The 12943-nt window shown below is 41.9% G+C and overlaps 1 protein-coding gene across 1 annotated transcript in view; it reads right to left on the bottom strand.

Annotated features, from left to right (window-relative positions):
- LOC134610685 (arf-GAP with SH3 domain, ANK repeat and PH domain-containing protein 3-like) overlaps positions 1-12943 on the bottom strand; it is a 208792-nt gene that overhangs the window by 113592 nt on the left and 82257 nt on the right. Inside the window, exons 12-14 of the mRNA XM_063453797.1 lie at positions 8503-8590; positions 7575-7623; positions 3972-4132 (exon numbers count right to left, since the gene is read on the bottom strand). Coding sequence (XP_063309867.1) covers positions 3972-4132; positions 7575-7623; positions 8503-8590 — 298 coding nt within the window. The remainder of the gene's footprint in view (positions 1-3971; positions 4133-7574; positions 7624-8502; positions 8591-12943) is intronic.

Here is a 12943-nt window from a genome sequence, read left to right as displayed (position 1 = left end):
ATTATTTTTTAACTATTTAATTTTAATATTATTTTTTTTGTTATATTAATATTTTTTTAATTTTATTATTATTATTTTTTATTATTATTATTAATATTTTATTATTTAAATTTGTATTTATTTTTTTGTCCTCCCTGCCTGTGTGTTAGCTGGCCAAGGAGGGGGGCTCTCACTCCCTGGTGGTCTAGTGGTGTGCACTGTGTAGGAGGGGGCTGGCATAGCATTTACTTACCTCTCCTGCAGCTCCTGTCAGCTCCCTCCTCCTCCGCGCCGGTCCGGTCAGCTCCCTCTGCAAGTCCCAGTGTAAGTCTCGCGGCCACGCTCTGACCCCGCGGCTCTCACAAGACTTACATTGGGACTTGCAGAGGGAGCTGCACGGACCGGCGCGGAGGAGAAGGGAGCTGACAGGAGCTGCAGGAAGCATGGGGAAGCATTTGTGTTCCTGACCCTTTAGTGCTCAGGATAGCAGGCACAGCAGAGGTGAGTATTACAAAAAAAGTAACAACCACAAAGTTTAGGCCACAGTGTTGCCGGAACAGGGATAAGAATAGTAAATCGCAATATTATACATTGAATATATGATGTACTCAATGTATTTGGGGACTATTTAACTAAAGTTAAAACGTACATAACAGGTTCACTTTAATATAAATGGTCTGGCCTAAATTTTTAATGTCCTTTATGCTACCACCTATACCACTGTATATACCCCACCCTATCACTCTTAGGCATCCAATAAGTAATTTACAAGCCTTCTAAATAACGGACAGGTTGTGTCCTCTCTTATTATTTAATAATATTACTTGTAAGCCATTGGACGACGTCCCTCTTTACACTATGCTACACTGTCTCCATTGATTCATCTGTCCAACTTCTATAAGATTTCGAGATATCACATCCATTATGCCATTCCACAGTGGAGTACCCAATAGGAATATATCGCTAAACGTTAGCATTTAACCTATTATTAAGTGGGTATTGGAATATATTCACTGAGGACGTTTAGGATTTAAAGCATCTTTCTCTGGACACTGACACTTTGTATCCTCTCTACAGTCTGTCTAATAAAGTTACAGTGTTTCACTGTCTATGTTAGGATACATTTGTATCGAGTGTTTCCAGTATATGCTTTTCCTGTAGAGACGTGTGGTATCTTTTGATATACCTATTGATATCTTTTTGTATCAATCAGTGTTCTTTTCTAAATACCAGGCTGATTGGCGAGCTCTCCTTTTCTTCTTTTCAAGGGGGAGCTAACCAATCTACATTTCTCTCTGTTATTTTTATGTATATACTAGGGTTCAAGCCCGCATTCAGGTGGAACTGGAACCACCACCCTGACCTCTCACCCTACCCTCTGATCCATAAGTTTACGGACCAGAGACGACGGGTTTCATAGCTTTACTACCTAAATTTTTAATTCACTTTGTATTCCAAAGAACTGACACTTTAAAGATTAAGCCACATCTCTTTGTTTTTCATCTAATCTGTACAGTTTTACACTGTACTAGGTTCAGTGCCAAATGCCATATAAGACTGCACACATAGACAGTATAAAATATGGCATGGATTGGTAATAATTAATTTAAAAAAAAAACAGCATAGCAAATAAAAGGAGATCCATATGTTCTTTATAAACACCTGTTTGATGGGTACTCATTACACTTTAAAGGACCACTATAGGCACCCAGACCACTTCAGCTTAATGAAGTGGTCTGGGTGCCAGGTCCAGCTAGGATTAACCCTTTCTTCTATAAACAGTGCAGTTTCAGAGAAACTGCTATGTTTATAAATGGGTTAATCCAGCCTCTAGTGGCTGTCTCATTGTGATTTTCACAGTGAGAAGACGCCAGCGTCCATAGGAAAGCATTGATAAAAGCATTGATAATTGCCGCGCATGCGCATTCAGCCAAGGAGGAGGAGAGTTCTCCGCCCGGCGCTGGAGAAAGAGGTAAGTTTAACCCCTTCCTCCCTGTAGAACCCGACGAGTATGTTTTCCTGGCACCATAGTGGTCCTTTAAGCAAAAAAGAAACCTGCAAGGTGCCAGGTCTTAATCTGTGACAGTCAGACAGCAGGATTCAAACACAGAGCTTTTATTTTTATTATAAAAATATGTACATGGTGACATACAGGGTGCATTGGGGAGGAGGGAGGAAATATGCTTATACATTTATATGATCCTTACATGTTTTGTGCATATAAGGCACTTCCTCTAATGGGTAATACCAAGTGCCGGATATGCTAGTACGCAAAGTTAATTACGGTACATGGAGCAACAGCCAAACAACTAAATATTGCACATGTGGGAAGACATTACCAATCACTGCAAGTAATAGCTGTACCATATGCTGTACTTACAGACAGTACTGAATAACCAAAACTACATTCACAGACTGTACTAAATACTCTACTCACAGACAGTACCAAACAACCAAATACTGTACGCTCAGGCCGACACACAAATAGCACACATTGTTGTTGAGTGTACACACATTGAATATATTGAGTGAAGTTCTAAAATTGGAAGATTCGCCATGGAAACCTATGAAATATTTCTGCTGATGGTGACAGAAATTCTCCTAATACATAAACCTTATTGTCAGATCTATGAAGAGGTCTGATGAGTTAAGAATTATAAATGAGCTGAGAAAAACTGGGGCCAACTCTGAAAAAATTATTTATTGGACTAGTACAGGAAGACTGACAAAATTAAGTTATGAAAAAAGCGTTAAGAGGGCTGCTCATGGTAAGTGGCAACCCGCCCCGACTTGTTGGGCTTCACCCTCTTAACCCCATGAGACCATGAGATGATGTTCCTGTACAAAACCCTCTGCATCTCCAGTAATCAAAAAAGGGTGGAATGGAAAATGTGGGTACAATCATTACAGACAGGTGTTTTTTTCTAACACACACACATGCTCTTTCAATGTTACATAGTTACATAGTTACATAGCTGAAAAGAGACTTGTGTCCATCAAGTTCAGCCTTCCTCACATTTGTTTTTTGCTGTTGATCCAAAAAACAAATGTGAGGAAGGCTGAACTTGATGGACGCGAGTTTCTTTTCAGGTATGTAACTAGGTAACACTGAAAGGCGCATGTGTGTGTGTTAGAAAAAAAAATGTGTCTGTAATGATTGTACCCACAGACAATCAATAGATTGTCAATAGATATTATTGTTGCAAGTTGCAACCAAAACTGGGGGCGCCAACCCACCTGCCCCTATAGACCAGCCTTCACTTTTGGATGATGTAGTTTAGGGTTTAAAAACCTAGTGAAAAATATTAAATAAATTAAGGAAAATAAAGTGTCATACTTTGTTATGGAGAAACGTAATTTTTATTTTTCACTTTATAATAGGACAATGTTATGTTAATCAAATGTTTATTGTGCAGATCAAGAATTTGAAGTCAAATATCTTATACAGCTGAAGGAGCCTCTGGAAAATGTGTGCACTGGGCTTTGTAATCAGGACATGAACCTTTAAAAAGGACATTTTTGTAATACCTTTGTATCACATGTCCAAGGAAAATTGGAAATACACCTATCGTGATATATAAAGCTGACGTGCCAAGAAGCACCATTATCATTTAGCTTACTGTAGTGATTATGGTGCTACAGATGCAGTTCCTCTGGTTTGGTCAAACAGTTTTTAAGCAACCTGACAAACACCAGATGATTATCCAGCACCCGAAGCTTGCCAATTAGAGGCCCTGAACACTGTGACTGAGCCAAAAAGACTTACAGGAATTTGGCCACGTCGAAATGGTTAATGGCTAAATATTGTACCTTTATCTGTCTACGCACAAGGTATGTTAACTCTAAACAAATATTTGTAAAACAAATTAGAAAAACACATAATATGAGTATAAATAGATAGATAGATACAAAAAAGACAACGTAAGAAGGAAAGCAGATGGAGAAATAAAAGAAGGTAGCAAGCAGACCTTGACAGGGGGATGGCATCTTACCTGAGGCGCCACAGTCACAGCACACTTGGTTCCCAGGCAAGGACCTGACCTCGTTAATAATTTGCTTTGTTAGCTGGTGGTGGCTACAATTTGAAGGACCATCACTACCAAATGCTGCATTGAGGGACTCATCTTTGCTGTTTTGCAGCACCGAGATCCAACTAGTGTAAACATAGAAACATAGAATGTGACAGCAGATAAGAACCATTCAGCCCATCTAGTCTGCCCAATTTTCTAAATACTGTAATTAGTCCCTGGCCTTATCTTTAGTCTAGGATAGCCTTATGCCTATCCCACGCATGCTTAAACTCCCTCACTGTGTTAACCTCTACCACTTCAGCTGGAAGGCTATTCCATGCTTTCACTACCCACTCTGTATGCAATACTTCATGAAATACTTTTTAATTTTTTGCCCCTCTAATTTAAGACTATGTCCTTTTGTTGTGGTAGTTTTTCTGCTTTTAAATATAGTCTCCTCCTTTACTGTGTTGATTCCCTTTGTAGTGGTCACCCTGAGAGAAGAGGGGTCTACGCCGCCAGAGATGTCCTAGTGTGAGTAATGCTGAAGTATTCCCAAGCAGTAATCCGAGCAGTAATGAAGCAGGTATAGCGGATCCTTACAAACACAAGACGAGGCTCTGTGTTGAGGGTGAAGCTGAACTGATTTTAATGGGACCACACACAGCCTTTTATGTGAATCCCCATGCAAGGGGTTTCCTTTGACATATTCCAGAAAGTATACTGCTACAAATTACATAACATAATTACATTGTCTCAGGTCCAGAACATACAGATCAAATACACCCCAAAATAGGCATTTAACAATTAGGTACCTGTGACGAGACCAATCTCGCCACTGTGCATTGGAGGAGCCTGGTTGCCTGCCTGCTGCCTTTTGACTATGGACCGGCATTTAAATACTTTATTTTCCTTTGCAGAAAGGTCTATTCATGTATTTCTGCCCTGGCGTTCGGTAGATTCTTGGATTTACTGAATGAACTCATTTAACCCATATAGCTAAGCCATGGAGGGGCAGCATATTGATGTTACACTTCCTGTCTGTTCCTGCACTGATGAACCAAAGAACTGTTATCACAAGCACGTTGGGGCAATAAAATAAAGATTTTGACCGAATCAATATGGAATCAAAGAAGCCTTAAAGGACCACTCTAGGCACCCAGACCACTTCAGCTTAATGAGGTGGTCTGGGTGCCAGGTCCTTCTAGGGTTAACCCATTTTTTCATAAACATAGCAGTTTCAGAGAAACTGCTATGTTTATGAATGGGTTAAGCCTTCCCCCTATGTCCTCTAGTGGCTGTCTCATTGACAGCCGCTAGAGGCGCTTGCGTGCTTCTCACTGTGATTTTCACAGTGAGAGCACGCCAGCGTCCATAGGAAAGCATTATGAATGCTTTCCTATGTGACCGGCTGAATGCGCGCGCAGCTCTTGCCGCGCGTGCGCATTCAGCCGACGGGGAGGAGAAGAGGAGGATCGGAGGAGGAGAGCAGGAGGAGATCTCTCCGCCCAGCGCTGGAAAAAGGTAAGAATTAACCCCTTTCCCCTTTCCAGAGCCGGGCGGGAGGGGGTCCCTGAGGGTGGGGGCACCCTCAGGGCACTCTAGTGCTAGGAAAACGAGTATGCTTTCCTGGCACTAGAGTGGTCCTTTAAGAAGTGTGATCCACCATTGTATGTATTGTATTAGCTATGCCATGGAGCCTATTCGTGTAATAAAAGACTTTGGCTCCATGGCAATTGAACTGTATGTGTGTGGTCTGAGAGCCATTCAGTAATAATGTGCGCTCAGACCTAAGCTATCTGGGGATATGTTGCTTGTCTGTATTTTATGTAATAAATGTAACCTTGTGTATTTTATTGTATTTTACTGCCATGTGTTCAATGGAGTTTTGCCTCTGTCCTTGGAGATAATTGTATTACTTACCAATTATCTCCATGATAGAAGACTCTGTGGAACTGGTTTTGGGCAGAAAAGCCATGCTTCCTTTGGTCACCAAGGACTTCGATCTATCTTTTGAACCAATGGACCAATGTGGATGATTTTGACATATGTTGTGAGTATGCTGATTCTGAAAATGTAAGTTTTATGTGACTGTGAAGCATACTTTTAAAGTTATGAATAATGTAGAAAAACGGTGTTTCTCTGCCTGTGATAATTATATTACCCATTGTGTTCAGTAATCATATCACAGGCAGAGGGGAAGATTTTGTGTGGGAGTGTCTGTGTGTATTGTACGGATTGATTGGTTGTATTTCAAAACCTTGTGGGCAGTACTATGTTTGTGGATTGTGAATAAAAGAGGCTGTATGTGCCAGTACAGTCTGTTCCTGCTTGACCCTCAAAACGGAGCCTTGTCTCGTTCTTGGGGGGATTTATGGTATGCTGTTCCAGTTTGACTGCTAGGAGTGTAAACCTATTCGTATGGTTGTTCCAATTCGGCTGTTTACGGCATTCATATGCTTCTCCGGTTCGGTGGATTGGTGTCTACAGTAGCTGCCTGTATATCTGGAAGGGGAATACTAAACGGCGTTTAACCCCTTTTATGTCCGGGGTGCCGTTACAGTACCCCCTTAAATTATATATCCCCAGATAGCTTGGATCTGAGCGCAAAACATATCCGAAAAGTGCTCATATCCCACAAATGGAACCAAAACGCCATTGGGGTATAGTTTAGACCAACCGCACGTGAGGTGCTTGCCCAAAAGAGTTCTATAGATTCAGGCTGTGCGGTCGGTCTCTTTCGGGATTCCAAAACATAATAAAATACCGAACTTACATGTTCGTATAAGAGTTGGTCATGTGCCCCTCGTTCAGGAGTTTGTTTCTACTAAACCCCGCTCCAGTGAGTCAAATTAAACCGAACATACTTAGGGCTGGAAGTCCCAGCAGTGTTCGCACCGTCGAGTTGCCGATTTTAGTTCCATACACTCGACGATCAAACATCGCTGGATGCGTTCGCGAAGTTAAGATGGCCACCGCCTAGTGTTCGTCCATACAAACGATAGCCACCCAGCCGACCACTTAGAATGTTGGTAATTGTGTTTTTCGAAAATGTGAAAAGAGGTCAGGCAGGTTAATGAGCGGCACTCGACTGTTCTGTGTGGTCACTCCATTCGGTATATAGTTCGGTATACGAACCAAATTGTTCCATCTGTTCGGCGGTGTTCGTATACCGAACCAATCAAAGAAAAACAATAATCCAGGGATAGGGAATCTGTCACACCCTTTATATATTTAAATGTTTCTATCATATCCCTCCCTGTCTCGTATTTCCTCCAAGCTATACATGTTAAGATCCTTTAACCTTTCCTGGTAAGTTTTATCCTGCAATGCATGAACCAGTTTAGTAGCCCTTCTCTGAACTCTTTCAATATCAATATCATACAAATAAGAGAGACTCTTAACTGTTACATGAAGAGAGAAATTGGGATAACAAGAAAAAGAATGGAAATATAAAAGACAGAATGTATAATTAGAAAGAGAGAAAGGAGAGCCAGGATATCCTCAACAGCAGGCTCTGGTAAGAGAGGGAGGTCTATTTAAGAGGAAGATGAAAAATACTTAGGGCCCCCCAAAAATACTCACATCTGTGCCTCAAATTCATCCTCAGCCTGAAAGTGATATGTTCTGTTATCTGTAAAAGACATCAAAACAGCATTGGCTGACGCAAAAAATAAGACGCTAGGTACATTTATATATCGATATTAAAATATTGTCAAATATGAAATGGATTTAAAAAGTGGAAAAAAAGTTGGTTAGCACTTCAAATAATTATTTTGCACTGCATGTATAACTGATGAAAATGTTCTTCCCCAACACTTGAGCGCTACGGAATCTGTTGGCGCTATATAAATGGTGATAATATTAATAATAACACTTGCAAACATTTTTAAAAGTAAGTAAAACCAAATATACACTCAGTGTATGAATAAACAAAATACTTATCATCGGAAGTGACATCACTCACAGGAGACGGAAGTGACGCCATAATCCGCTAGCATTGGAAGACAGAGAAAGAACACAGAGAAAGACACCGGGACACACGTGGGAAGCATAGGCACTCACAGGGTGAAGAAGACAGATTCTGGTCAAAATACGTCTGCATTTGAACTGTGAGGCGGAATGCCAGAAGTGCCAGAAGTGAACTTTGTCTAAGGACATGCGATGCTTATAACACTTACTGAACAAGTGGCAAACTTCCCAGCCTTTTTATTGTTTTTTAATTTTATGTATGTTTTTACAATTGTTTAAATGAATGCCCTTATCGTTGGATCCTGTGTTCTGGAAGGTGCAAGATATTCCTAAGGCCTGAGTAGGAACCTTGAGATACCGATATGGAGCTAGATATTGTATACATACAATGGAGACAAATGATCACACTTCTGGAATACTAAGTATTTTATGTATACATACACTGGGTGTATACTTGTATGTTGGTTTTACTTATTTTTATAGATTAAATGGATTTAGGTTCCTATATTTAGACAACATCATGTAATGTTTCAAATCTTACGTGTGATTAGGTAGAAGCTGCGCTTATCCTCAAGATTTGGACGCACCTGGCAAGTAAGTAATTTGATCTTAACAGGAGGGCGATTAATCTGAGGGTAAAAACAGAACATTGGATGTGAACCTGGGAACTCTGTCATGTTCTACGTTACATGATCAAAATGAACGTACACATAGTTAAACAAGAATAGAACATGCATTCTCCAAACATACAATCTGCACGAGTTCCCTTCTCATACACATATAAATATATACACATATTTACATTGCCACACACAGACAGCTACAGTACTGGTTTTAGCATATAAGATTAAATACAGCATTAGCTCACAAAATAGCATCAGTTTAAGGTTGTTAGTCAAACAGTCATATTGCCAAGGGCAGCAAAACAACTAGCCAAGCCTAATGGGACACTATAGTCACCAGAACAACTACAGTTTATTGTATTTGGTCTGGTGAGTACAATCATTCCCTTCAGGCTTTTTGCAGTAAACACTGTTTTTTGTTTTTTTTTCAAAGAAAGGGCAGTGTTTTTTTCAGAGAAAGGCAAGTTCAGCCAATCCAATGCTTTCCTATGGGAAAGCATTGTGAATTGCTCAGATCCCCACTTCTGATTATGTCAGCCAAGCATGCAGATCAGTGGCAGAGCCAGCAAAAGCAGACTGGAATAAAAGTAAGATTTAACTATATTTAGGGAAGCAAGGGAAGCCAGGGAGGCTAGATGGTGTTTTTAACACTCTAGGATCAGGAATACATGCTTGATGCCAGAGTGTCTTCACAGCAACAACCATGCAAAATTATCAGCCTATCTCCAATAACCATGAACAGTACCAATCTCGGCACACACAACCAGCTACCTTTCAGGGACACTGTAACACTGCCAGTGTTTCCAAAATGTACTGTAAAAGCTCCAAAACATATCAATAGTTTTAGTTCTACTCTGCTAATACACATATCCTGCCTATAAGACAACGCATTAGTGCTATTGTATTTACACAGGCAGTAATTGTGGTAAATTGCCATGAAAGGTACATCAACAGTGTCAACCTACATACACTTTTCTGTCTAAACACCAAAACTGCAAGCTCCTAACAATGCCTCCCATGAATCCTCTGTACATAGTCCATTTTTTGTACTATACGGCCAACATGCTACGGTTCATTCTCCTGCATTCTCTTTAAGGTCAATGCCTGGTCTAGGCAAACAACTGGCTAACGTACACAAAACTTGTGACAGCATCTTTTGGGTGAGGCTTCTAGATGGCACAAGACTCAGGCTGATAAAAGCCATTATGTGGTTCCTACTTACCGGGTTCCGAGTACTTTCTATGAAACTGGATTCCTTGATTCACTGGCCCTCTTTGAATCCTGCATAGGATCAATCCTATCTCATTTGCTCTTGATTTACCTAAAGGAATGCACTTACCTAATGTATTCCATACCTCTCTGTTAAGACTACTTGTAAATAATAACGGTTCACTAAACCTATTCACTAATCCCCCCCACCCCACTTGTGGAGGAACAGGAGAAGTTTGAGTCTATATTGGTCTCTTGTTTTTCCAGTGTGCTACCATATCTCATCCATTAGAAGAGGTATAGTCCTGAGGATTGTAGTTCGGTTTCTGCTCCCTTGTATCTTATGTTCCTTTCAATAAATAAAGAAAAGAATGGGTCCCTGTAGTGTGTCCAGAGAACCTTTAAATAGGGGATAACCCTTGAACTTGACACAAAGCCATAGTAGATTAAAGTGAACCCAGGATATGAAACCCGAGGAGCACAGCAAAAGTTTCCTGGGTATGCAAATATATATACCTGATTAATAACAAATTTTTTTATAGAACATAAGTACCAAAAAAGAAAGGATAAATAAATTAAACCTAAATGTATCCCATTATATCTAAATATTGGAGGAGAGCTATAGAGTTATGTAGCCTTATGTACTTATGTTCTATAATAAAATGTGATTTTTGCATAGCAAGGGAACTTTTGCTGTGCTCCTCGGATTTCATATTCTGGGATCACTATAATCTACTATTGTTTTATGTTCCTTTCATTCTCATTTTCCCGACAAGTCGAGTCTATCGGTGTAGATACTATCGGGTGTCGACAGGGGCGTATTAGCCGCGAGGCAAACAAGGCATTTGCCTTGGGCGGCATTTTCCAGGGGGCGGCAAAAAAAGCCGCCCCCAAACGCCCAGGGCAAATGCCTTGTTAGCCTTGCGGCTAACTGACATGCCGTCTGGGCGGGCGGTCTGCTGGGCAGTGCTGGCGGGCGGGCGGGCGGCGAGGGAGCACTTCCTCTGAGCTGTCTGCTCAGCTCCCTCGCGCGCCGCAGAGTGAGGCTGGGAGCCGGAATATGACGTCATATTCCGGCTCTGCCTCCCAGCCTCACTGTGCGGCGCGCGAGGGAGCTGAGCAGACAGCTCAGAGGAAGTGCTCCCTCGCCGGCCGCCCGCCAGCGCCGCCCAGCAGCCACTGGACCACCAGGGAGAAATAGGACCCCCCCCCCGCAGCATTCCCAAAGGTAAGGAGGCTGGGGGGGGTAAATTGAAAAAAAAAAAAAAGTGTAGTGTGTGTGTGAATGTCTGTTAGTGTGTCTGTGTATGTCTGTTAGTGTGTCTGTGTATGTCTGTTAGTGTGTGTGTGTGTGTATGTCTGTTAGTGTGTGTGTGTGTGTGTGTGTATGTATGTCTGTTAGTGTGTATGTCTGTTAGTGTGTGTGTATGTATGTCTGTTAGAGTGTCTGTTAGTGCGTGTGTGTGTGTCTGTTAGTGTGAGTGTGTGTGTATCTGCTAGTGAGTGTGTCTGTAAGTGTGTGTGTGTTTCTGTTAGCGAGTGTGTGTTTCTGTTAGCTAGTGTATGCGTATCTGTAAGTGAATGTGTGTGTGTGTGTATTTAGAAGGCGGGGCGGGGGAAGGGTGGGGGTGGTGCGGGCGGGGGGAAGGGTTGGGTGGGGGTGGCGCGGGCGGGAGGGGGCGCCTGAGTTTTGTCCTGCCTAGGGCAGCACAAAACCAGGATACACCACTGGGTGTCGATACATGTTTCTCAGTGTGCAATTTACTGGCTGCTCTGACCTTCCTGAGCGCACTGTGCACATCGTTTGGGGAGTACTGCCTACTAGTTCTCTTCAGCCTTCTCGATCGGCACTTGTATTCAGACTTCCCGATCGGGAAGCAAATGCTCTGCATCTACCTAATAAAGATAAGCACACGGCACGCTCGCGGTGCCCCTGTATGTATCCTGACCCTATAGTGTTCCTTTAAATAAAGTTTTTGCCCCATTGTCATTGCCCTGTCGGGGTTTGCTCTTGGCTCCTCGTATAGTGGGTTATTTGTTCCCTGATTATCTGGATCTTCGCTTTTGGACAGCTTACTGACTCTTCTTACTTCTGTAATCCTGACCTACAGTATCTCTCAACAATGTGACAACTCTGGAGAAATGACACTCTGCTACAATGTAAAGTAGTAAGTGTAACGCCTGTATAACTGTGTAAATTTGCTGTCCCCTCAAAATAACTCAACACACAGCCATTAATGTCTAAACCGTTGGCAACAAAAGTGCTACAACCCTAAGTGGAAAATGTCCAAATTGGGCAAATTAGCAATTTTTCCTCCCCGTTGTGTCATGTGATTCGTTAGTGTTACAAGGTCCCAGGTGTGAATGGGGAGCAGGTGTGTTAAATTTGGTGTTATCGCTCTAACACTCTCTCATACTTGTCACTGGAAGTTCAACATGGCACCTCATGGCAAATAACTCTCTGAGAATGAAAAAAGAATTGTTGCTCTACATAAAGATGTCCTAGGCTATAAGAAGCCAAGACACTGAAACTGAGCTGCAGCTCGGTGGGCAAGACCATAGAGCAGTTTCCCAGGACAGGTTCCACTCAGAACAGGTCTCACCATGGTCGACCAAAGAAGTTGAGTGCACGTGCTTAGCATCATATCCAGAGGTTGTCTTTGGGCAATGGACGTATGAGTGCTGCCAGCATTGCTACAGAGGTTGAAGGGTTGGGGGATCAGCCTGTCAGTGCCCTCTTTTTTTTACAGGCCTATCCGTACATCGGTTTTGGCACATCACAACCGACTTTGGATTACAACCGACTTTGTATTATCACGGCTTTTGTCCCTGACCACAAATATCAAGGCTGTGGGGGGGGGTTACCTGGCTATTTAACCTCAGGTAACCTTCTTAACTGGGCCATCAAACATTAGATTAATCTCAAAAGACACTCTCTTTCTCATATTACTACCCTGGTGGGCCCGAAATGTCAGTTTCGGAACACCACAACCGACTTTGCATTATCAAGGCTTTTGTCCCCAACAACAAATATATATATATATATATATAGTTAATACAATGTTAAACAAAAATCTGCACACCAGTCAAGCCATAAGACTTGCTTTTCCCACAGAAATCACAAAATGTTTCTACCGCAAAGGATTCTGG

Source organism: Pelobates fuscus, chromosome 1, assembly GCF_036172605.1.
Source record: "Pelobates fuscus isolate aPelFus1 chromosome 1, aPelFus1.pri, whole genome shotgun sequence".
In the NCBI taxonomy this organism is placed as follows: Eukaryota; Metazoa; Chordata; class Amphibia; order Anura; family Pelobatidae; genus Pelobates; species Pelobates fuscus.
The sequence above is the reverse complement of the archived record's forward strand: the minus strand, read 5'-3'. Positions and strand labels throughout refer to the sequence as shown.